Genomic DNA, 23,471 nt, shown 5'->3' on the forward strand with positions numbered 1-23,471 from the left:
CAGACCTACTAAACCTAAACAATCAGGTCATTTCAAAAGGAACTATTAACTATCTACTTTTCCATCTTTAATTTGAAAAGTTGATTTTTTGAACCTAGATGTAAAACTTTGCATTTATCCATTTTAGAAAGAGTAATAATTGTCTATTAAGTATGGAAGGGGCAGGTGTGTGGGTAATATTTTTTTTTGATGAAAATACTCTTTTGGCCCAAGTGTAATTGCCCAGAGACTGAAAGATCAAGGTAGATCAAAGTAGATCACCTGATCATGGAAATTTTGAGCTCCAGAGACCTGTTCATCAAATATCCATACCAAATCTGTGACCAATATGGTGAGTTCTACCAGGATGCCTAAGAAGGAATGAACAAGTCCAAGTCAGAAACAGAGAAGGTCAAACCTTTTATGCCAATCGGTCATTGGTCTGGTTCATGATTGGTCACTACATTCCTAATTTGGATAAAATAGGCAGCCCTACTCTCAAAACAAAACAAAAATAATTTTCCCTGTGCCGAGTCCCTTCATGAGAATAATTTGATAAAGATTAATTTGAATAAAAATCATTAAAATAAAGCATTGGACTGAGAAGTGTCAGTATACAAAATATGCTGATTTCTGGATATTATCTAGCAAAGCTAGCTTAGCTTTGAGGTATGATTTGGTGCCTTGTGTTTCTGTGTGTATTTGGGTATGTGTGCTGATTTCATTGCTTTCCATTTTGGGAGAGGATGCCACTGTCTTTCCCTGCATATGAGAATACATTCGAGAGGTGAATAAAAGAAAAAAAAAAGTGTTGTGTGCCCAATAGTCCCTTCCACCGTGATTCAGATAACAACCATGGCCACTGCCTGCTGGGCTGTTAGCTGTTTGCAACTGCCTCTCACCCTCGTCATCACACTCATTGTCTTTGGCTCAAGCTGAGCCACCTCATCCTGGACAGCTGCCATCAGCACAGTCACTCTGATACTATCATTCCTCAACTCTTGGCATCACCCAGCTCCTGTGCCAGTTTATTCTCAGTCTGTGGACACGGTTAATATAATCCCTTTCTTCCAGATGGATTCCTCAAACAACTACCCAGACAAAAACAGATTTCCCTTCTCCTCTCTTGCCTCACACTTTTTTATCATACATTTGGTTTCAGAAAAATCTTTGAAAGAAATTGAAGGGTGGCATTAATTACAAAAAAAGGGTACAATACGATTAGCAGTTCATTCTTTATTTAGAATCACTGAATCTCAAAGGTGGAGAGGATCTCAAAAGGCTGTCTAGTCTAGTCTATACCTGAAGAATCCTTGCTACAATATTCCCAACAAATAGTTATCCATCATTGGCTAAAAGACCACCAAGGTTGGAGGACCCACTGCCTCCTGAGATAGTCCATTTCTGAAACAATGCTTTTTCTTAGATCATAAAAATGTTGACCTAGTAAGGAACTTATGGAGATCATTTGATATAGTTTTCTCGTTTTCTAGATAAGGAAACTGAGTCAGAGAGTGGTCAAGGGACTTACCCAAAGTCACACAAAGGTAGTTAGGAATAGGTTTTGGTTGGGAATACAATATCCAGGAGGTCTCAGCTTAGAACACAATATCTAAGTTTCTTCCCAGTATATAGTATCAGTGTAATGGTAATTGTGAACATTAATTGGTAGATTGATTCTATTTCAATATCAAAATATTTTGTCTGACTAGTCAGGAGTAGATTCATTCAGGAATTTAGAAAAAGCCACTGTCCAAGCAAGCCCTGAACTTTAGGGAACTCCTGAAAGGATGAAGCCCACTTTCCCATGAAGATCTATTCATCTGGTGATTAATAAAGGGTAAAGAGGATTTTTTTTCTCTTCTGAAATATTTTCTTGGGAGTATAAAATTTGAACTTATGACATGCTCCAGACTAATTTTTTAAGGCAAGTTACAATTCACTCATCAGACTTATTTCCCTGGGCAAATGTCAGTAGCCTTCAGAGACACCAGAAAATACAGAGAAATTAATCTTGGAGGTTACTCATCATTGTAGTTAGGATCACAGCACAGTACCTCATGCTATAGAGAGCACTCCCCAATACTTCCCAAGTTAGAATTTGTTGGGAAAGATGAAAAGAATTTAGATGGTTTGATCCAAATAGGAAAGATGGTGATTGCTTATTCTCCAGCTTTCAGGGGGAATTCAATAAGAAATGAATATGTTATAGCAAGAGGTTCTGTAGGTCATTTTAAATAAAGAAAAACATAATTAGGGGCAACTAGGTAACACAGTGGATAGAATGACAGACCTGGAATCAGAAGTAACTTAAACACTTCCTAACTGTATGGCCCTGGGTAAGTCATGTATCTCCCATTGACTGACTCTTACCACTCTTTTCCTTAGAACCAATACTTTTATTGATCTAAGACAGAAGGTAAGAGTTTAAAAAAAACATAATTAGAAGGAGCCTTACAGTTCATGTAGTCTAGACATCACATTTTATAAATGAGGGCTATCGAAGTCAAGAAACTTTTGCAAAATCACTTAGCTAACAGATAGCTGAGCTAGGACTAGAACTGAGCTTGTCTAACTCAGGATCCTATGTTCTCTCCCATACTTCAGTATCTAATTTCTTAATGAGAAATTATTAGATTATAGATTAGAATTAGAATTAGAAATGCCACCAAAGGACTGCTGAACATTGACTGACTATCTAAAGAATTTTGTCTAATCTTCTCTCATGTATTATTTTAAGGCAAGTGATCAGCCATCTAGAAAAGGGTGAGCATATTAATTCTTTCTTGATATCTTTGGATCTCTTTCTAGCCATTTATACTCAGTATTTACTATGTACAAAGTACTCACAACTTTTAATTATTCTGGTTGTGGTTGATTAACTCAATTCTTAGTACTCGATGGTAATGAGACCAAAGATAGGGGTAGGATCCCATCTATTTTGGTCTATGAGAGCAGGCTTTACCATGCCATATCATTAATACATGCCTTTAGACACAAAAATGGGTAGATTAAAAAAGGAAGGATGAGTAACTACTGGAGAAAACAACTCAAATTCTATGATTTACAAACACAAATGGTTATTGAATTTGCAAATGTTCTGTGTCCAACAGAAGCTGCAATGATTCCATTTACAGAAAAGATGGTTCCTATTTAGACAGTTAATATAGCTGGTCAGGGACCTGTAAATTAGTTTAATCTTGTGTGCTAAATAAGAAAGCTGATTTCTTTTACTTTTCCACTAAGGTCCTACTCTGATGCCAAAAGTTGATTCTGTTTTCTTAAAGGCTTTAAAAATGACAATGACAAGCTCTGGTAGATCTTTCCATGTCAGAAAGATTTAGAGGATGAACTCAGTGGCAGATTCTTTGTTTACCACCTTTAGCATCAAGAGATATTTGGTTGGGAGGAGTAAGAAATATTTTTGGACAAAACACCCCCATGAAAACACATTATGAACATAGGAAAGGGCTTTGAAATTTGGTGGTGGAGAAAGTACCCACTATAATGAAATAACAGATTAATGAAAGTCATGAAAGAGTGCTTCATGCCCTGAATCAAACATGTCTCCCAATACTGGTACCCTGCTCTTCCTAAAGAGTGGGTTTTATCATGATATAAAGATAATATGAGCTTCACAACCTCTTTTCCTCTCTGGTTAACCAACAATCTCAAGGCCAAAGCTGAAATCTGCTGCCTCTTAATAGTTCGACCTCTATAATTCTCAGCATCATTAAACTTTTAAGGAAGTCTATTGGGGTTGTTCTTTAATCCTTTAATAATTGAGACAAGGGAGGGTCAAATGATGGAGCAGCATTTACCTGAGCTGATATTAACTAGGTTTGGCTGCTAATGGCTTTTCGACAATCCCACTGTGTCTATGTTGCCATTTAAAAGAATGCATTTCATTTGGCCCCTGCTCTTTAACTGTCAATAGGGAAATCGAAAAATAATACGCCATTAAGTATTGCAATATTTTTTTAAGTTCCCCACCCCACCACCCCTTCTGGTACATCCAGTTAGCTCTACACTCTTCCAAAATTTTGCTAGCTATATGGCTTTGAGGAAATCGCATGATTTGTCTGTGCCTCAATTTTCTCATGTGTAAAATTGAGAGTAATAATAGCAGGCTTATCTACCTCATTGGGTGAAAATCAAATGAAATAAGTATGAACCTTTTATTTTTAAAAATAATTTTTTCAATCCTAACTTTTTTTCTTAGAATCAATACCATGTATTGTTTCTAAGGCAGAAGCGTAGTAAAGGGTAAGCAATGGGGATTAAGTGACTTTCCTAGGTCACATATCTAGGAAGTGTCTGAGGCTAGATTTGAACACATGATCTCCCATCTATAGTCATGGCTCTCAATCCACTGAGCTGCCTCTGAACTGTGAACCTTTTAAATGAATTAAGGATATCATTATTATTATTATTTAGGGAAAATTCAAGGTTTCCTGAGTATCACACACAAAAAAGATGCTCCATCCTCATGCTTGGGGCAAGTCTTGGACAAGCCAGTTTACTAAGTAGTTCTCTCATCTGCCTTCAGCTTGGCTAGATTGGACTACCTTTTGGACCACCTTTACTATTAAATCTAATGAAAATATCAACCACCATGATAATAGATTAGAATTAAAAGAAAATTCTGCAGCAACTCTCAGACTAGAAACAAAGGGGTAAAGGGGAGCAAAATGACTAAGTAGCATTCATACTAGGAACATCCTGGTTATCAATGAAAAGGAAATAATTGATCTCAAAATAATAATAGTTAATTGACATTTATATAATATTTATTATGTCAGCTACTATGCCAAGTACTTTGCAATTATTATTTCATTTGAGTCTAATATTATAACTCATTATACAGGTAGGGAAACTGAGTAAGGCAGACATTAAGTGGCTTGCTCAGGGTCAGACAGCTGGTAAGTCTCTGAGGCCAGATTTGAGGTCACAGCAATATTACATTGTCCTAAGTTTCCATGGTTTTTGAAACCAACTTATAGGAAAAATTACCCTATAATAAGTTTGGATGCTTCCTTATCTAAAATACAAGAAGACATGATTGAAGATATATTTTTATACTGAATTTTACCCAGAGTGAGTGCTATAGAGAGGTTCTGGGACAATTGAAAGGAAAAGCAAAGAAGTATTTGTAATCTATAAGGTTGGTGCTGGCAGAACTCATTAAAATGGAGTAGTTAGATCCTAATGTGAGGGGGTACAACTAGGTGGCACAGTGCATAAAGTCTTGAGCCTGATGTCAAGATGACTCGTCTTCATGAGGTTAAATATGGCCTCAGACACTTGCTAGCAGTGTGATTCTGGGAAAATCACTTAATCCTGTTTGCCTCAGTTTTCTCATCTGTAAAATGAGCTGGAGAAGGAAATGGCAAACTTCTCTAGAATCCTTGCAAAAAAAAACAAACCCAAATGAGGTCACAAACAGTCAGACATGACTAAAAAAATTATTAAACAAGAAGAGAGAATGACTTATAATTGTTCTAATCATTGATTCTACATTATAAAAGTCATATTTCAAGACAAATATTTCCTTTCCTCTGAAATTCAGCAGTGCTAGTAAGATATAGTGAATAGACAGCAGATAATTTCCTTCAAAACTACAAAAATCTCAGAATTACTATTCAAAAACCTTCAGTGTCTCCCAACTACCTTCCAAATAAGATTGTGACATTCAAGATTCTTTGATCTTCAACCAACATTTTCAACCATATATCTTACCGCTTCCCTTCCAGCCCAAATGAGATGTTCTTTATCCTCCATTCTACCTTTGCTCAAACTGCCTTCACACTTTAAATAGGTTCTACCATCTCTGTTTGTTAAGCATTCTGTTTTCTTCAAAACTCAGATCATATGCTATTTCCTTCTCACAAACCTTCTCTTTTAACCTTTCCTGACACAAATATCCCACCCTGAACTCTTCCTCTTCTAATATCTTCTAACACTTTCCCTAGACTTCTCTCTTGCCCTAACCTTGATCTACACTCTGACATATTTATCCACGTGCTGTGTCCCTATTAGATTGTAAGCTCTTTGACTGCAGGGTCTTTAGCAAAACTATCTTTGCTAGCTTTGTCTCTTTAATACTTAACTTCAGTTCAATTCAACAAATACTTAAAATGCCTTCCAAGGAGAAGGAAGGAAGGAAGGAAGGAAGGAAGGAAGGAAGGAAGGAAGGAAGGAAGGAAGGAAGGAAGGAAGGAAGGAAGGAAGGAAGGAAGGAAGGAAGGAAGGAAGGAAGGAAGGAAGGAAGGAAGGAAGGAAGGAAGGAAGGAAGGAAGGAAGGAAGGAAGGAAGGAAGGAAGGAAGGAAAGAGGGAAATAAGCCATTCCTGATCTCAAGAAGTCTATGAGCAGTGCTTTGGCACATAGCAAGTTTTTATGATATTCAATATCACCACATCATCAAAAGGAACATTAACAGTTTGAGAACTGGGGTAGAATGAAGTGAATAATTTGGTGTTTTCTTTCTAACAATTCTGATGCTGAGGAAACAAACAGACTCTGGCCCCTAACTTTTCTCAAAACTGCTTGAGTTGGTGGGGAGGAGAAGTGGAAGGGAGTATTGAGAATATGCTTCTGTCCTCTTCAGTCCTTTAGCAAAAGCAATGACATTTATGAGAGATGAGTAAATTTGATTAGTTAGAAGAATCATTGCAAATTTGATGAGTTAATTCAAAAACAAAATAAATAGGGAGCTTGTGGAAAGATTTTATGGTCAAAGTGAGGAGTTTATGCTCTGAGGAAGACAGAGGGAGTACCATATGGTATCATTACAAATATCCTTTATACTACTTAACTCCAAGACTAACTCTCAATAAATTGTAACTTAGAAGTCAGCCTGAGAGGTTAAGTATCTAGAAGGTTGACTCTTATTTGTCAAGACCTAGTTCCACAGGACAAACTGAGGAGCTGATTTGATCGTGGTTCCAGAAATGGCAAGTGGAGAGTTGGGAAAAGAAGGATGAGAATCTGGTAGATGGACATTGGTGAAGCAACTGAGAAAATGGCTAGGAACCAGGGAATGGAAAAGCATGGCTGGGGTTTCCTGAAACAGGAAGTCAGAAGAGTCAGTCATTAACGAGGAAAGTAAGGAAACCTATCACCTAGGGATCAACCTGGTGAAAAGTCTCTCTGCTCTTCCTTTAGCTGCCCCTCTGGAAATGAATAGAGGATTCATCATGTGGCACATCCATGAAGCTTTTTTAGCTGGGAAGGGCCTGCCAGATGCCACACTTCTGTGGTAGAGACCCTAGGTTCACCGACATGCCATAGTGAAGTATTTGAAATGGACTTCACCGAGGGCTTTGAATAACTGTTTTACTCTCCCAGGAATATTTGCCTTTTTACAGGGACAGTGTTTAACCCAAAGGAAATGAAGCTTTAGTGATGATATTTCAGTCACCATGACAGGGACAGAGAGGAAAAGATCATTTTAGGTAGGGTTCTAATAGCAGTGCAGAAAGTGGCTGCTACCCTACCCTGTTTTTATATTTAGGACTGGTTGTATCCATACACCTACAGACACACAACACATGCATGCACATGCATACACTATTTGACAGTTTTCTTCCCTTTAGTTTGGTCTCCTTTGCTGCTTGGTTTTACATAAACTAATAAGATGGTTCAGAATATAAACTTCTCTTCCTGGGGAAAAAAAAAAACTGACCGTAGCTCAGAATGTATGTTCTACTGACCTTAGCTCAGAATGTCATTCCCTATATGAAATAAAGCACAAAGCAAATACATGCTTTCATTGGGACTACATAGAATATATATATTGATGAATACATAGAATATATCTTGTCAGTTTTCAAATGATATTTTTTTAGACTAGGATTTCCTATCTTGACCAGCCTAAAGGTGCAGCAGCCAGTCACGTGCCCAAGCCTACTGCTGGTTGGACCTAACCGGCTTGGTAATTGACCTGGATGGGTTCAACCCCACCCCCTGATTTAGGCAGTGTGGTGGTTCCTTTATTCCAGGGGTTCATGACATTGGTTCCAGACTTAGTATGGACACCCAACAGGCACTATCCCTACAGTATTTACAACTCCTAAACTCAATTGATCTACCAACCTCAGCATCCCCTAGTAGCAGAGACTATAAGTTTATGTGGCCATAAAAGTTTATGAGGGGCAGCTAAGGTGGCACAGTGGATAGATAATCTGGAACCAGGAAGACTCATCTTCCTGAATTCGAATCCAGCCTCAAACACTGACTCCCCATATGACTGTAGGCAAGTCACAACCCTGTCTGCCTCAGTTTCTTTATCTGTAAAATGAGCTGGAGAAGGAAGTGGCAAAGAGTATCTTTGCCAGTATCTTTCCCAAGAAAATCCTAAGTGACATCACGAAGAGTCAGACATGTCTGAAAACAACAAAGCAATAGCAACAAAGAGTTTATGAAAGCCTGAAGAGGATTATGGTTGGACAAAGGAATATTGAGAGATGTGAAGGTAGAAATGACAAGACTTTGTATTAGACTGGATGAGTTGGGGTACTGAGAGAATGAAGTTGAGGATGACACCATCCTGGTTGCTATCATACCTTACCACAACTAAGGAGTACTTCTGGAAGAAAGAAATGAGCTAAAAAGGCTAGTAGTAGAATTAGAGGTCCAAACACAAACAATGATACAATGAGTCACTGTAGAAAATGAGTCAAAGAAAAGTACTGGATGCTTCTTAGAGATATTTTTCCCTCTTGGAGGATCAAAGTACTCAAGCATGGCAGCCTTCTCCAATTGTCCAAAAGCCTGTGAGAGAGAAGAGAGCTGAGTTTGGATCCCAACATTGATATGGACTTTAGCTTGGTCAAAATATTTGACCTCTCTGAGCCTCAGATTCTTTATCTATGAAATGGATGACAAATAGCACTTGAGTTTTGGAGGTAGGTACCTCCAAAGGTGGTTTCCAAGTAAAAGGCTTTGCTTTGTAAATTTTAAAACACTGTAAAAGTGGGCTACTATTAAGGGATTTTCTCCTCTCTCTGGAGCTCAAACTGTAGCTACTTTGCCTCTGGGTGAATATGGAAGCTGTGGAGCAAGAGGTATATTCCCAATAGGAAGCTCCACCACAAAGTAAGGAGGGGCAAATGGGGAAAAGGAGGGAGTGGAGGGGCAGCAGCAGGGGAGGAGAGCAGTGATGGTTATGTTAAAAGGGATTTGTTCCACTGTCAAAACCAAAAAGATCTCCCTAAGCGCCAGCATTAGGAAATGAAGCCTGTGATGACAGGGAGGGGGTGGAGAGTATTAAGGAGGAGCTTTGAAGAGAAGAAGAGGAGTGCTAAAATTACATAATTAACCACAGTTTGAAAGTGGTCCAATAGAAGTACCTGGTTCTGAAGCACTTGGGCTGCCCAAGGCAAACTCAAAAACCTTGCTTTATGTTTAGGATTCGAATTCTAGGGAAGAGGATCCCCAAGGTCCTGCCTTGAGTGTTTGCTCTTGGGGAAGGTCAGTTTATGAAACCAGGCTACAGTAGCTGTCAACCTATCTATCCCTTCTCTATTCCCCCCCCACCTCCAACAGTGATGACTAGAAAGAGTTGCCTGAGGTAAGGTGGATCTAGACAAAGTGCTCCCCAAAACACTAGGACCCCCATTTCCCACCACCTCCCTAGTCCCCACAGCTATCCACATAGAACTGAGTGTCTCTTCTTAAGATCTCAAATTAATGATGGAAAAGCAATCTGTCTTTTCCTCTTCCCCCATATCCTCTCCCTGTGCCCTAGAACTAGGGGCCCAGGGCCTGAACTGGCATCTTCCATCCTTTGGGTTGCTTGCTGTCCTAGAGCTCAAACAAAGGCCAATTCGGATACCCCCTACAGAGAGTGAGGGCCTATTTCTGGGGCTCAGAGGGAGTTTGCCTTAATCTGCCTCTTGGTGAATGACAACAATGTTAAGAATGAAAATATGGTTTGGGGGGGGATATCCCCCAGGAGCCCAACATTGCAGTATTTAAGGGAACTTTAATGAGCTTAAGAGGCTAATCTGAAGCTCAGGTTTTTTTTTTTTTTTAAGTTGTTTTGTTTTGTTTTGTATTAAATCCTTTTAAAGGCTATTTAGGCTAGGCTAGGGAAGAGTGAACTTAAATGTGAGTCAAAGAAAGGAAGAGGTGTAAAGGAGTGGGTGGGGCTGGTTTGAGAAGCGAGGGACATCCAAAGAACCCCTTTCTGTATGGAAGATAGATGGTGACAATTGGTTACTCCATTGAGGGCTAAAAAGTTTGCTGGAGAAGCAAAAGGTGTGAACATTCTACCCAGAATTCCTATCACAAAATCTTTTCCTGTGTTAAATGTTTCTTGCTTCTTTATTTATAGTATATATATATATATATATATATATATATATATGCACATATATTATATATGTATATATATTTATTTAGTATATTTGTATTTATAGCATATATACATGATGAAGATAAGAGATCCCAAAAATAAGATCTGGTGGGAGCTTTAAGGACCACATACTACAGCTCCATTTTACAGAGGTGGAAACTGAGGTCTAGATATGTTCAATATCCTGCCCAGCTTCACCCAGGTAGTTAGCAGTAGAAGTCAGGGTCTTTTGCCTCATAGCCCAGAACTCTCTCCTAAAACATGGGTCCTCCTAAATAACAGGTATCCAATCTTTGGTCTAACCATAAACATCAAGAGTCTCTCTAAAATATTCTTTCTTAGTCTAATAAGAGATAAGACCCAACCCAACCAGACAGGGTAAAATGAACATTGGCAGGCATTCAGTAAGCAATAATAATTGCTCATGACAATGATGACCACAGAACCCTCCAAATCTGATAGTAAGATTCCTTAGCACCCAATTCAAGCTGAGGAAATGATTGAATGTACAGTATAATTGTTTGATGTTTCAGAGGCCAATACATATTCTAGAGAAAACCCTCTGTCCATATGGCCATGAGGGGAACCGTACTGTTGTCTTAGATGGTAAACTCATTGATCTCCTGGACATGGAGCTCATTGGGCACATACATATGACCTTGGCATTTGCACAATTCCAAGTTTTTGGAACAATAAAAGTTAAAGAGAAAAGAGAAGAGTTTTGGAAAGGGAAAGGCAAAAAAAAAAATCTAGATTTGAGTATGAAGTTCAGACCCAGCAAGAGGGATGGGTATTTTTACTAAGCTTCTTTTTATGCACAGTCTAATCTGCCTTGTCAGACATGGAAGGCCAACTCAATGTCTGCCAAATACTTATCAGTGCCTGTCTGTTATATGATAATGATTAAAAAACAACAAACCTAATAGAGAGGAGTACGAGGGACAATGTGGAGAGAGCTATAATCCAAGTTTATTTGCAGTTATCCAAAAATAGGATCCTCACATTGGAATCCTGAAAGGCTGTGTGAGACCTAGCTATTTCATGTGACTTCAGTTAAAGGACTAGAAACAGCATCAGCCCATAATGTATTTTTAGTTGCCATGACATTATGGTGCAATTATAAATGGGGGAGCTGGCCATGGTCTCATTAAAGGCTTGCTAATCCATGCATGGCTGTCAGGTGTTGAGCTCAAAAAATTATTTTGTCTCTAGTTCAGCACTGAAAGAGAGAGACAGAAAGACAAGAGAGAATTGGGGATGTGGAGGGTCTCCCCATCTGCCCCCACTGCCCGGATTTCATTTTGTACTGGGACAGAGTAGACACAACCAGAGAGATATTTGGGATAAGGCAGCAACAGTTTTATTTCATAAGAAATGTCTTAACTGACTTCAGGGTTTTTGCTTTATTTCAATTGGCTCTACTGTCTAACTCCCAGAGAAACTTAATCCCCACCCTAATTCCCATTTTATTTATTTTTCAGTAGTGTGAAAACAAACATGTAGCTAAGATTACAATGTTTACGCCTCCTTTTCGCCAAAATAACACTAATCCCCCTCTGCTAATTAATGCCAGAGCCAGAGCAATTTTATTAACTTCAACTTGGTTAAAGTATGGTGATAGTAGTTCATGTTTAAATTAAAACAACAATTTGACATTTGAAAGACATCGGCTTTGTCTCCACCGAGTGGGTCTGCTACCTTTCACTTAGATGCTGGTTCACTTTAATATATGACAAAAGACACAAAGCTCCTATCCTCAGTGGTCAACTATGACATAACTAATTTTAATTGCAATAAGTCAAATCAGGCACCCTGCACTGTCATTCAAAGAACTCAGGGGAGAATTTAAATCATAGTGAACACTAAGCCTGCTTCTCCCTGAGGTGCTAGAAAACATGCCTTCCTCTGAACACAAAGGAGACAGGAACCTCTTGTATATTCCCTCTGATATTTTCTCCCAGAGTCTAGCAGACATTTAACTCCAGAAGGGAACTGGTCTTTTCCCCCCCAAGAGCCTAAGGGGCTTCCCGATATAATGCTTTTCTATTCTCTCTCTGGGAAACATAAAGCAAAGTGATATTGTAAGTCCTTGGGAGCTGATGCTTAGCCCTAGAGAGAGGAGGACACCTCTGGAAGAGAGCAGCATCATGCTTCTTTGGAAGAGGAAAAAAGAGATTCCCTCCTCCCATATAAGTAAATCTCCAACGAGCTTCCCTCTAAGGTTTACAACAAGACAACTAATAATTAATAATAGCTTACATTAAATAGGCTTTAAGGTTTACAGAGCACTTTATACACATTAGCTCATTATCAAGAGCACACACAAAATCAAATTAAAAAGCAACAAAGAATAACCAAGGTTTCAAATGATAATATTTGCTGAATTGATTGGAATTGAATTAGAATACCTATCTGTTTTTAGAAGTTTGGGAGTAGATACAGATGTACTTTGTTTTAAGAAGATTTTTCCAAATGTATTTATTAGTCTAATTTAAAGCAACATAATCAATTCTTCTAACAAAAAGTCCAGTGGTGTGTGTGTGTATGTGTATGTGTGTTTACATAATATATGACACCAAATATATTTATTATAAATTCTTGGAAGTTTAATTAATACTTTAAAATTCTTCCCACTTGCATCCTTCCCAACATAAGGGTCTAAATCTATTCTTGGGTCTTTTGTTCCCCTTCTTTTCTTTAAAATTGCTGGTAATTTAGCTAATGGAACTGTGTTAAGAAGAGAAACAATATTTGTTCAGAATCATTAAAAAGCCTCCCCAGTTTAAAACAACAAAAAGTCTCCCAAGCATTTGTGTCATTATTTTGCTTAGCCCAAAGGTTAAAAGCCAGATTAATGAAAGAGGTAAGAAATCTTCATGGGGGCAAAAATCTAATCACAGAGGTCTATTCTGGGAAATTTGCTTCAAAGTAGAATGCATGGCAAAATCACTGGGACTTCCAATATGTGCAAAGAGACTGGAAAACCTATTCAAAAAAGGTTTCTCTGGATAAGGATTAAGATCATAGAGGATGTTACAATGCTAGACTGTGGGTAAACTGGGGAGGAGGGGGAATGATATTGGATGTCAATACCATTTTTTTACTACTAATCCTTATCCTTTATTTCTATATTTCTTATCTCATTTCGTTCTTTTAATTTTAGTTTCAGGTGATCTTTTTCTAGAGGGGAGGAAAGATTCAGAAAACCCCTCTGAATAAGGTAGGTCTCTGTCATTCTTTACAACCAAGAAAAATCAAATCTGCCTTTCATAAAAATAAGAATCTCAAGACCAAGGTGGAGCTGGGCTTATGAGATGTAGATCAAATGAGTCCCCTGCAATTTAACCAGTCAACAATTTATTGCCTCATTGTGTTTGATTTTTTTATATCCCTTAAATTTTATTGCCCCAGGAGCCAAGCGAAAAAAGATAAAGTCAAGCAAGACAAACAATTGCCTCTATAATTTCATTTGTGGCTTCCTTTTATGAGTAACTGCATAACTAGTTGTGATCTCCAAGTAATGTTGCCCTTAACAAAATCAAATTGAGTCCACTAAACACTACACACACACACACACACACACACACACACATCCTCCTTCAAATGGATAAAACGTAGAATTGGTTTATTCCAAGTCTTAATAGAGATCCCTATCACTGCTGTATTTTCACTGCAGGGCTGCCAATCATCCAACTGCAAAGATATCCAGGTCTTTGTAATATTCACTTTCTTTCTCCAGTAAAATCCCTTTCTTCCTATAATTGTTCTGTTCCAAAAAAATGAGAGAGGGGGAGGGGGGCAACACAGAAACTCTCCTCTGAGGAAAGGTTTCTCCAGGAGATTCGCTGACACATGGGGAGCTGTGATATTGTGGGAACAGGCGATGATGACAGCAAAACTAGCTCACACAGCTCCTAGGATGTCTAAAACAATCTAAGGGATGATGATAAACTTCATATGTAAGGGGGGGGGGGATAGCCTAAGCCTGATGGACCCAGGCTTCTAGCACATGAAAGAAATGATATAAACTTGATTTTGACTTGGGATCTCTTCCAGAAATCTTAATTATCTATTGTATTACCACATTCCTATTGTTCAGCAGCCCCTTCTATCCCTGACTTAAGTCCAACCAAAGCATTTGTTTGGAAGTAATTCAGGGAAAACTCCAAACCAACCAGATCACACAGAGAAGCTCACTTAACTAGAGAACAACAGTTGTGTAAGTAAAAACCCCTAGATTGGGGGGGGGGGGGGGAATAATGATGATTGTCCAAAAAAAAAAAAACCAACAACAACAACAACAACTTTCTGGCTTTCTAAGACAGTAAAAGCCAGTATCTCATTTTCCAGATTTGTAACACCTATGTCAGTTGTAGATGGCATAGTCCATCCTCATAAACAAATGGAAAACATGAAGGAATCCATATAGAAGTTGGACAAGTTACTCTTCTCCAGGGAAGTTGATTGGAAGTAAAAGCGAATGGAATCAGAACCTTTTCCTCTATGTAAACTGCTCAGCATAGTGTCTTCCTAGCATCCAAAAGGTGCATAATAAATGTCTGCTCCTTTCCCCATGTCTGTCTCCTACATGATTTGGATGAAGGCTATTCCCTGGGTCATTCTAGTGTATGATACCAAAGTTCAACAACATAAGTATCCTATAAACTCTTTATTGAGCAGTGGTCCTTCTAAGATAATTGAAACAACTTTTTGATTCATTAAGAAATACTGTCAGATTCCTTGTTGGGCTTGTTAGAGAAAACAATTTGATGATGGAAGAAACTTCACTCTCTAGCTAGTTGCTTGGGATCATGGAGCTACAGGGAATGGTGCCACTGGAGAACCACATAGTATTCAAATAGAACATTACTCAGATTTCCCTTATACAAAACAGTCATCCCCTATCTTGATTCTTTGTAAATCCCCCCCCCCCAATGACTAAATTAATACAAGGACATTTTTTTTCATTAGATTTCATGTTCCTCTGTCTTTTTTCCCTTTATCATCATCATCATCTTTCTGCCACTTATGCTCAATTTCTAACTCAGTCACTGTTCTCACAAGGACTTTATGAGAATGCCCAACCAATTTATCTGACCTTAATAGAAGAATTTTAAGGATTTTATATGTCCTCAGGGTGGGAATTCCCTTCAACAAGGCAGGTTACAATCTGTCCCTTACTTAATAGTTATCCTAGAAAGTTGCTTGAAGCACATTGAATTTTAACAACTTAACCAAGATCACTAAACTAGCAAGCATAAGACTTGACATTTAAATCCATGACTTCCTGACCCCAAAATCATCAGACTCTTCACAATGCCAAATTGCCTCCAAAATTAAAATTATAGAACTTTAATACTGAAAAGGGGGGGGGGAGAGAGACAAGTTCTGAATTTTTTTAAAGACTTGTTTTATCCACTTATAGAATTCATTTATAAACTCATAGATGGTAGAGGTCATGTCTTTTAAAACAAATTGGGTATAGGGTGTAATATACGCAGTATTTTCTATGTAGGAATTTTTCAATAAATATTTATGATAGTGATGATTTTGCCTTATCTCATTTAATAAGCTTATTTTAGAACATCTATCAAAACAGTATATAATGTTAAAATTGAGGAGGAATGTTTTCTCTAGATACAATATATCCCAGTAACTCTGATAGTCCTCAAAGTTATAAGCCCCACAGATAATAAAAATGGCTTTGTGAGTGGGGCAGAAGCCTGTTGAATTAATTGGCTCAAACCATGTCCAGAGCCTGAACAGTTGGGGGGAGGGAAAGGGAAGCACACCCTAGTATAAATAAAGTGTTTTATGACTATCATTTCTTTTTGACATTAACATGATTCCTTAATGAAGATTTGCCATAAGCAACTATGTTGACTTTAAAGCCTCTTTGATTATTCTTTTCTTTCCTCCTTTTTTTTCTGGAAACAAATTGAATAGAAATGCACAACCCATATTCATTTTCAGGCTCCAATACATTGCATTCTTTGAGCATGGGCATGCCTTGGAGTTCAAAAACTGAAAAATGAAAATTTTGTAAATTCAAGACTAAAATCTCCTGGGGGAAAAAAAGCAATGGACCAGCCGTTTCAAATAGGCATGATAGTTAAAATTGTAGGGACATAATATCTCATTGATTTCCTGGATTTTCCACTTTTCATGTAGAGATTTTGGCATTGTATAGGGAAAACCTAAAAAGAGGGACTGGGCAACATGATCTTTCTTGGAAACTGTCCTGCACCATTCTTATATGAAATGGGGAGAGGGGAGAAAGCAAACCATACTATCTCAAAACAGCCCAAAGTGATGAAAAAATTTTCTTATGAGTGCACCCGTTGAGTCTAATTATTAATGTGACAGTGTTTTAGTAAATCTCATTGCTCAGGGACCAGGGTAGAAGCAGTGCCAATGTATCTGTTCTTTCTCAATGTCTTTTGTTTCACTAAGACTCCTCAGGCACACCCCTATCGCACATTTTCAATAACACAAAAGGAACTATTTTCCAAACAGACTAATCCTCCTTTGATTTTGTTTAGATACTTTAATCTGTTTTATTCCAGGACCATATTTAATGACAATTGTGAAATATATGGGGACACTAGCCACTTCGCACAAAGACATAGGTTCAAGGCAGAATCTTTTTCAATGACTCTCATTTTCTCCCCTGCTCTTCCTAGCCGTCTTAAGCTAATGTCTTTATTAAGGAGGCATTTCCACAAGGGAAAACAGCAGTTCTCTCCATACAATCTCTACTCCCCACTCCAGCTCTGCTGGAACTGGGGAAATTGCTCTAACTCTCTTTTCCCTAGCCTCATCCAGCCTGACATATTCAAGTGAATTCAAGAAGCTAGCATCAGCCTTTTCTTTAGTTGCTGCCATAGCTGGTACCCCCTTTCTCTCAAAAATGTCCCAACTCCTTTGGAAACAATGAATCTGAACCTGTGACTGACAAGAATCATATTAACTGGAAAAGAGATTTAAGGTAAGGGCAGTCTGAGCAGGGGGTGGAGGCCTCGGAACCTCTTGGCTCTAGTCTGAACTGTCCCCAGGATCTGAAAGAGTCTGCTATTAACTACGGTAGTCACCAGAGTGCCTGAGAGTAAGGCAAGGACGATTCTGGGAGGGGCATTAAGGAAGTAACCCTGGGAAACAAAAGTTGCTGGTGGGGTTCTCCTGTCTCACCTCCATAGCAGCCCTAGAGATATTGCCATCCTTGGAGATTCGACCTAAGGAGTTTAGAAGAGTGTAAACTATTCAGCTGTGAGAGATTCTTTTACTAAATAATCGGAGGTACATCCACCCTTCCCCATTTCCCCTCTGATCTGAGACTGCTAACAGCAGCCAGTTGCAACCGTGGCCCAGGGAGAAATACAATTCCATTCATTGCTCTCAAACACACACAAATCAGCATCCCTTCCCCAACATCCTGGGGACTCAGACCATCCCAACCACAACTCTTGGGTCCTGGCAAATAGACGCTGAAGGAAAACTTTTCACCAGTGAACAGAAAAGAAGGGACAAGAGGAGGCAGAGGCAAGCTCAGGAAAAGGATCCAGTCCCTTGGGTCCCTTGGGGAGGACGAAACCCCCCAGGGGTTCTGTGCAATACTTTACTGGGGTTCCTTTAAGTGAAGAAAGCCACAAGTTTAACCTGTCGGGAAAGGTGTTGGGAAAATTGGGAGGAGGAAAGGAGAGACAGAGAAGAACAAGGGAGAGACCGTGGTTCGATCCATTGGGAATGAGGACAGCAATGAATCATGCATGACTCCTGCAGCTTCGTATCTATCCGTGTGTGTCCTTGTGTGCGTGTGGGTAAGTGGTGGGAGTTTGGTCACGACCGGGCTTTCTGTTTTGTGGTACTTATGGGTATATTTTGGTGTCTCTCAGTATGCCCCATTCTTTACACATGAGTGTGCGTCTGTGGGTTTGTGTAGGGCTCCACGAGCGTCTGTCGCCACAGACAAAGCAGCTCTCTGGGCCAGCTCCGGGGGCCCTTGGGGGTGGGGGGATGCCGCCACTTACTTCTCATAGTCGTATTTGCAGTAAAGTTTCTTGTCTCTGTAAAAGCAGGTGGTCTCCAAGGGCTCTTTGCAAGAGGCGCACTGAACACACTGTTCATGCCAGAAGCTGTCATTGAGTCGTAGCAGAAATCTGTCCGAAATGACCCGCTGACAGCCCTCACAAACCGACTTGGGATTCACAGCTCTCCCTGCAAGCAGACAGATCAACACCGGGAGATTGGCACGGAGGGCCACCGAGACCCGCGCCAGGCCCTCCCTCCCCTCCCCAGGGCTTGCCACCCCCGCTGCTCAGCCCGAGCCGCCGCTAGGTTTCTGAGAGGCACCTAACTTACTACGGCAGCAAAGACTCCACTTCCCAGACAGGGTTCGAGCCAGAGAGTCGGAGAACGAATTAACTGAGCTGGCGAGAGCTACAGAGAAATGTCAGAACGAAATTGTCCTTTTTAATTAACTTGGACCATTGGAATTCTGTTTTTGTTTCATTCTTACCCTACTGGAGGAAGGGGGCGGGGTGCAGAGAGAAGGCAGAAACTTATATTTGGGGGGGAAGGTCGATGGAGGTATAAACACAAGCTCATGCCGCTTAGGCAAATGAAGATTAATCCGCAATTAATGGTTGGTTTGGATATCCTGACTGTACAGGCGTTTGCTTACCCGTGTATATTGAATAAAACGGTTAGAAGGTGAAACGACGTTTTAATGAGATGTATTGCAAAAGGAATGATTATTTGTCATTATTATTACTATATAGATATATATTACTGCCAGTACCCCCCAGGCATTGGGACTTCATCAGTGTGTCTCAGCAAACATAATTATTTCTCCCAACAACGAATCCACAAAATTTCAGTCTCCAGGATTCTGGATGGGGAAGTCCCTTTTGAGTTTGGTGGCTAGACAGCATACCTAGCAAAACCCGGGATCAGGATAGAGATAGAAAGCGCCCCAAAGAAGCCCGATCCGACGAAAGATTGCGCTCAACCCTTGGGCAAGATGAACGCCGGGTTCAGGGTTCCGGAGGCCCAGCACACTTTTGTGAAAACACCGCAAATGGATAAGAAGATGAAGGGAACGAAAACTTTGTAGAAAACGCGAAAGGAATGATCTTTCCCTCTCCTTTTAATGAGATGCGTCTCCCTACTCGTTCTAACAGGACTTTTGTGGGGGGGGGGGCGGTGTTTGTTTTTGTTTTTGTTTTTCCTTTTTCTTGAACTCCCTGGTTTTGTCCTCTTTCACAGCTATGGACCGAAGCACGGAAGACATTTTTTTTTTAAGTTATTTAAGTGCCTATGCTCTCGCAAACGGATTTAAGCCTTTTTCCCGTGTTTGTCTCTTACTTTTTTTTTTTTTGAGAAAAGACATGAAGTATGCCTGTGCATGAAGTGACAGAGGGAGCCATAAAGGGGGTGCAGCGAATATCCTCATCATTTAAGGGAAAGATTGTCCCATGCATGAAGATATTGCACTGAAGGACAGTGGAGAGATATGGTTCATTGAAATGCAAGGTTTCCTACTTGCATTTTTGAAAATTTCTTGATCACTTCTCGGTTCTGGTCTAAAGATACTTCTAGATTTATAGATAAAGTTGAGAGAGAGAGAGAGAGAGAGAGAGAGAGAGAGAGAGAGAGAGAGAGAGAGAGAGTGTGTCCCCCTGGGTAGTAGGAAGAGGGGCAAAGTTATGAATTCCGTTTGTTGAGTTCGAAGTGAAATCCAGGAGTACCTGGGTTGCCCAGAGCTCAGGAAGTTGTTCCTGCCTGGACCAGGACTCAATTTGTGCCTTATTTGATTACTGAAGGAGTCTGGAGAAGTTGGAGGAGAGCAGACAGAATAGGGGGAAATGTCCAAGAGGTCACATTCTTCCCTTCGATTGATTAATCCATTCAAACTTGTCTTTCCTTCTAATTCTTTCCCTGTTGGAAGCTATAGATTGGTATAAAAGTTTAAAAAATAAAAACGAAGTTATCCTATAATAATAATAATATAATCCACCCAGCCCAGCTGAGAGAGTGAGAATACTCAGCCACCACTTTTGGATCTAACTTGGAAGGAGCTGAAAGTTGAAAACAACTCTTTTCTCAGCATCCCTATGTTCAGTTCTCCCAGGCTAGCTGAGAAAAACAGACCCAAGAAGGTCTCCAGGAAGAAGGGGAAAACAGAGTCCAAACTGTGTCAGCTCCCTCAGATCTGAGAGACTTCAGCAGAGGCAACTCAAGGCTTCCAGCTTCAGATCCTAGAAGGAAAAGGCTCTGGAGGCCAATGCCTTCCCGTGATAGCTTCTAGGCGTGACTTCTTGTGGCTCTCTTCATTTAAAAGAACCCCAGTGAAGTATTTCGCAGCCCCTCGCCCCGGGGCTTCCAAGTCCGGGGGTGACAGGAAAGCCAAAGAAATAGCCTCGAACTTGAGTAGCCCCTGAGTCTGACGCTACCTGACCAAGGACAGAAGAGAAGGCCTCGAGATATCCCCTCCTAAATCCTCCCGCTCCCCAAGATGGAGAGATCCTGGGGGAAGTAAAGCCAGAAGAAAAGGGGGAGACTTTAGTAGATTTCGATCTGCAAAGTGACTAAAATAGAGGGGTTTTCATCGCTTGCCACTTTTAGAAGAAGCTGCCGGTTCTCTGGTTCCTCCCGGGGTTGGGGAATTCCGCATTCTGTGCTCAGGATTGGAGAGGCTTCTGTGGTTTCAGGGTTTGGTTTGGTAGGGAAGGAATACTAAGTGAGTTGCGTTGCTGTGTGTTCTACTGAAGGGTACTGTATCTATCTTTAAGTAAGTATGAGAGGCCGAATCTTTTTACTTTCTAAAGGAATCCTAGCGTTCCCTAACTCCGAAGGAATCCTAGAAAGTTCTCTCTTTGGAGGCTGCCCAAGCTCGACCCTCAGTTCATGTAGAGGTCCAGAGCCGAGACTTCGGGGGTGGGGGTGGGGTGGAGGGCACTGGGGAATCGCGGGAGACTCCTCGTCTCCACTTACCCAGCAACGAGGAAAACGAGGCCGAGGTCTCGATCGCGCTCTGGAAGTTCTCTTCCATCTTTAGTCCGTCCAGCATGGTGAGATTTCCGGGGACCAGGGAATGGGAGGGGAGGCGACCTGGTTGGAGAGGAAGAGTAGAGGGACTTGCAGCTCCCCTCGGACTAACCCTCCCTTAGGCCGACCTGGACACACCACAAGACAGGCGCCACACACCCAAGGGAAAGGCAAGAGGGAGTGTCCGAGTTAGGCAGAAAGAGAAGAGAAGAGAGGAGGGTCTACAGGAGAGAAACATTGCCGGGAGGGGGGAGGGAGGGCAGAGAAGGGGGTGGGTAGAGTGGGAGACAGGTCACGGAGAAGGTGCACTGACTGAATCTGATTTCTTAATGACAGAAAACTGAGTCATTACGACCGGGTCAGCCCTCCTCCCCTCTTCCCACTGCCCCGGGGTACCCCAGGTTTTCTCTTCACCCTTATCCCCCCAAATCGGAGCACTCCTAATCCAGAAACCTGCTCCACTTCAATGTGCTCACTTTTTTAAAACCCAAGCACCTACAGGGAAGTCTGGCTGGAGTGGGGGTGGGGAGCGCGCAGTAAATGAAATGGAACTCCAGGGGTTAGCCTCCCTCTGTCTCTCTGCTGAACCTTGATTCTTGCACCGGATTTCCAGTCCCACCACCCACCCTCTCCTCATCGCAGGCTCCGCATCGGCCTTCACCTCCTGACAACCGGGAGAGTCTCACGACTGAGATGAAGAGAAGGTGGCTTGAGCTAACCTTTTGCGCTCTACCGCAGGGGATTGGCTGACCGGGGCTCCGGCCACTAGTTCCATTAGTCTCACTGAGGGAAGAGAGGTGGCCCGAATGGGGGGGAGTCGCAGGACTGGGGAATGCCAAGAAAGTCCTATCCGCTGGGCCAGGCCAGGCCAATTCTTCGGGGGAGGAAAGAAGAAACTTCGGGGAGGAGACTGCCGGGTTTCAGTATTGGACGCATTTCAAATAAACTTTGAACAACACAGACATTCGTGAGCCGCTAGACTGGGGCGGTGGAAGTGAACAAACTTACCTGATTGGAGAGAGCCGGGTCCGAGTAGGACAGACAAGCAGTCCGACTCCAGCTAGTTGTCCCGAGCAGGGTAGCGTCAAGGAGAGAGAGCTCCACGGAAGAGAAGTTCGACCCGTGGAGACTGCTAAACTGGGTGGGCAGTCGAAGGCGGATCTGGCCCGCTGCTCCACCGCCACTTCCCAGAGCGGTTGTTTGCCCGCTAGCCCCACCGACCGGGCCACGCTGCCTCCACTTGTGTCTTGGGGCACTGGGAGACTTGCCTTCCCGGGTTCCTGCTGTCCTGGCGGTAGCCGCCCCGCGGGCCTAAAGACCTCTTAGTGAGCTAGCCTTTCGGAGCCAGCTACTGGATGGAGCGACAAGGGGTGCGGGTTCGGATCCTCTCTCCTTCTAGCATATCCCGAGTAGCTGAGCGTTCCCTCCCTCTCTCTCTCTCTCTCTCTCTCTCTCTCTCTCTCTCTCTCTCTCTCTCTCTCTCTCTCTCTCTCTCTCTCTCTCTCTCTGTGTGTGTGTGTGTGTGTGTTGTGCTCTCACGTAGGAGAGAAAGGGGGAAGGGGAGGGTCGGAAGCAAGTCCCTTGGAGGGGCTGGGATCAGCGATCAGCCTGGCTCTGCGTGTCCGAAGCGATCTGGCTCACCTCCCAGCCGGGGGCACCTCTTCGCCTCACCTCACAAAGTTTCCTCCCCTCCACGTGTATCTGCTACCTCACTGCACTCTCGCAGCTTCGCGCATCTGCGGGCCCCTCAAAGGGAGAGAAGAAGAAAGGGCTCCACTCCACCTGGACAGCTTTATGCCAGTAGCAGCAGCGTGGACTTACAACGCACGCATGTCTGCCTATTCACCCCCATCCTGGTATAGGTGATGCTAAGCCCACCAGTATGCTTGCAATCGTCCTAGGCATCACGCAGGTTTGCACAGCTCTTGTCTCCTCGGGAGCTCCTTTTGCAGGATTGCATTCCCTTTTCTTCCTCTCTCCTAATACCCGGGCTTTCTGCTGAAAGTTTGAGATTTTAGGTAACCAAACTGCGGAGATGGTCACATAACTAGTCAGAGGCTGGCTGAAGTCCAAACAGAGACCTTGAC

At 41.6% G+C, this 23,471-nt stretch overlaps 1 protein-coding gene across 1 annotated transcript in view; it reads right to left on the reverse strand.

The window, feature by feature from the left end:
• LMX1A (LIM homeobox transcription factor 1 alpha) overlaps window positions 1-23,233 on the reverse strand; it is a 193,692-nt gene extending 170,459 nt beyond the window's left edge. Inside the window, exons 1-3 of the mRNA XM_001363575.3 lie at window positions 22,393-23,233; window positions 21,331-21,447; window positions 18,366-18,552 (exon numbers count right to left, since the gene is read on the reverse strand). Of these exons, the coding sequence (XP_001363612.1) occupies window positions 18,366-18,552; window positions 21,331-21,406 (263 nt within the window). The 5' untranslated portion in view covers window positions 21,407-21,447; window positions 22,393-23,233. The remainder of the gene's footprint in view (window positions 1-18,365; window positions 18,553-21,330; window positions 21,448-22,392) is intronic.
• Between the last annotated feature and the right edge of the window lie 238 nt (window positions 23,234-23,471).

The sequence above is a fragment of the Monodelphis domestica genome, chromosome 2, assembly GCF_027887165.1.
Source record: "Monodelphis domestica isolate mMonDom1 chromosome 2, mMonDom1.pri, whole genome shotgun sequence".
NCBI lineage: Eukaryota > Metazoa > Chordata > Mammalia > Didelphimorphia > Didelphidae > Monodelphis > Monodelphis domestica.